General features: G+C 46.1%; 1 protein-coding gene across 1 annotated transcript; it reads right to left on the bottom strand.

Moving 5' to 3' along the window:
• Positions 1-2,317, bottom strand: LOC111860530 (cold-inducible RNA-binding protein B-like). The gene is made up of 7 exons (XM_023844310.1): positions 2,181-2,317; positions 1,643-1,752; positions 1,446-1,552; positions 1,243-1,366; positions 937-1,039; positions 787-857; positions 1-644 (listed from the first exon to the last, which is right to left on the bottom strand). The coding sequence occupies exons 2-7, from the start codon at positions 1,740-1,742 to the stop codon at positions 631-633; spliced, it is 519 nt and encodes a 172-aa protein (XP_023700078.1). The 5' UTR covers positions 1,743-1,752; positions 2,181-2,317; the 3' UTR covers positions 1-630.
• Positions 2,318-3,004: the final 687 nt, after the last annotated feature.

Raw genomic sequence — 3,004 nt, 5'->3', positions numbered from 1 at the left:
GAGTTTCCAACAAATTGTTTAATGGGCATCGTAAAGCCAGAAATCAAAGTCAACATTGATGATACAAAGAAAATAAAAAGCACAATTCCTTCTGAACGAGATCATCTTGTAAGGCAAGTCAACATAAGACCATTTAAAATGCATGCCGCAACAGTGCCGCAGCACGAAGCGACGAGCACCGACCATAGGAAGGCGTTTCAGACGAAGCAACTCAACCTTTATATACAGAATATTTACAGATCAAGGAGGTCTGTCCGTGTCCGGTAACATCTGACTTGTCGTTCTAAAGGAATGTGTTACAGGCACAGAAGCCTTATGGCAGTACGTCAGGGCCAATGACTTCAAATGGGATGCATTAAAGTCAAGATTCAGATTTGGCGTGTTTGCAAGAACGTGCTGATATTAGGCTGCTGAGCCCCACTGACATTTGGGCCAGAACTCAGATGCAGATCTGCATGGAATAAAAAAAAAATCCTTTGCAAAATACTAGTAAAAAGTGTTCAAAATGTCTTGGGTTGCTTCAAAAAGTGAAGGCCAGACAAACAGGGGGGACTGGGGGAGAGAGGTGGTCTTCTAAAGGCTCATCTTTAAACATGGCCAGTGATGATCTTGGGAACTGGGAAGATGATGTCACTCATGAGTGCCTAAGGAGAAGAACGTCATATGAAGGCATCAAAAGATGGCCACAACTGTTCTCCTGGTTTAGGAGGATACAGATTCACCACACTGGGGCAAACCAGACTGATCAGTTAATCTGATTATAGAATGGGGGAGGGCGATGCATACCATAGCTGTCATAGCTGTCGTAGTTGTCTCTGTAGGAACCCCCAGAACGGTCACTGTACCCACCCTGACTCCTGCATGGAAAATATCAGCATAAGCAAAAACAGTTGCAGACAGTGATGGGTCCATTAAAACCACTGGGCATTTACCAACCTGTTGTCTCTGTTGTAATATCCACCCCCAGAGGAATAGCTGCTGCTACCATAGCTACGATCACCACTGCCATAGCTGCGGTCACCACCATATCCACCACCACCTGGACAAATAATCTATTAATACTCAAAGCGCTTCAGTGCAAATTAAAAAAAAAAATGAAAAAAAAAATATACCACATTAAGGATAAAAGTATATGAATGTAATAAAAAAAGTAATTAAAAACCAAATAAACCCACATTACAGAAAAAACATGAATTAGATGGAATTAACATAAGGAAGGCAGTCCACGTGGTTCGCACGCACCTCTTCCTCTGCCCCCTCTGAAGAAGCCTCCGCCCCGGCCGCCAGAGGCGCCACCTCGAAATCCGCCGCCTCTTCCTCCGGGTTTGCCCGCCTCGTCGACACGAATCATTCTACCATCCACAGACTGCCCGGGGGGGAAAAAAAAGGTTTATACCTGATCGATACAAACTGCAGGTTTGGTGTTAGCGGAGAGCGGGGCGCACCTTGCCGTTCATGGCCGCCATCGCGTCCTTGGCGTCTTCGGGGTTTTCGAAGGTGACGAAGCCGAAGCCGCGTGATCGGTGCGTCTCCCGGTCTCTGATCACATCAACTAAACGGAGAAAATGCGGTTTGAGACTAAAGATACACTGGTGGGGTGGGGGAGCTAAAGGGGGCCGGAGGGCGACGGTCAGGCCCGTACCTTTGGCGATGGTCCCATACTTGGAGAAGGCCTCTTCCAAAGACTCCTCGTTGGTGTCGAAGCTGAGACCACCCACAAAAAGTTTCCCTTCGTCGGACATCTTGAGTTTCCTTTAATAAAATAAAAGCATTTTTCCATGATATTGTACAAGTTGAAACAAAGAACCGGCGCCGATTAGCTCCCGCGCTCGTGTTCGCAGACACGCGCCGAACCTGCGCCATTTTAGCGGCCGCTTAGTGGTTTTAAGAAAAGATTCCGCCATTAAACCCCCCCCATGCATGGCGGCCTGGAACAAGAGAAGATCGCCCCAAAACAACACGATACCTCGGGAACTTAGAAACGGAAAACGATCACCATTAACTCGGTACCGATGCGAAAAAAAAATATATATAGATCATCATTTACCACAATTTTTTAAACCACGAGACGGGCTATAAAGCAAATTCGCCGCCGATAAGTAACCGAATCATACATTATAAATCAGACGGCTGTGAATAAGGCAGGCACAAACAGAAAAAACAAATAATCAAACAAACACCTTTTGTTCAGCGGTGGAAATATCCGAAAGACTTGGAAGCTGCCGAAGCGCGCTACGTGGGCGAGTGCAAGAATGAATGAAAATGGACTCTGTTTTATGGGTGCGGTGCGGGCACGAGCGCCAGCCGACCAATAGCAAGCTCCGTTAGAAGGGAGGGCGTGGCTTGTGGGAGAGGCGCGATCGGCGGCGCGCTTTCTATGCGCCCAGGTAGTACTCACGTGGTCGTGGCCATCATGTGCTACATTCGCTGTTCTAATATGAAATTCGCGGGGCATCGGTCATCCATCTATCTATCAAGCTCCGGTGTTGGTGGGGGGTTGGATTGCATGTACAGCTACATACTAGATAGCAGTTCTTGACAGACTGGCCTCCAATGCGCACACACGGAGGCGGGAACGTCTTACGGGGAAAGAATAAGTGAACGTTACAGGCATGTTTAAAATACTATAAAACATTCGAGTTGTCCCGTACGTTGCTCTAGAAATAACATTTTTAAAAAATTGTATTGAATAACAAGCATGGTGAGTAATAATAGAAAATATGTTTAAAAATCATGGACAGCTGCATTGCATGCAAACGTTAAACAAAGCCTCTGGGACGTCAGGGTAAAATATGTTGAATCTAAATATATAGTAATGCTCTGGATGCAAGCTTGGAAAAAAAAAAGTTTATTTGGAAAGCTTTACATATTTCAATAATAAAACGAAGAAATTAGCCACATCGAATATTTCGTTCTGTTTCTTTGCCTTCCACCCTCCGCCACGCGGTCAAAGCTAAGCGCGAGGCATGAGCACATGGGACTCGGCTGCTGCGAGCAAGGCAAG

Source organism: Paramormyrops kingsleyae, chromosome 15, assembly GCF_048594095.1.
Source record: "Paramormyrops kingsleyae isolate MSU_618 chromosome 15, PKINGS_0.4, whole genome shotgun sequence".
Taxonomy (NCBI): domain Eukaryota; kingdom Metazoa; phylum Chordata; class Actinopteri; order Osteoglossiformes; family Mormyridae; genus Paramormyrops; species Paramormyrops kingsleyae.
Note: the sequence above shows the minus strand (reverse complement) of the source record. Positions and strands in the feature narration are given on the sequence as shown.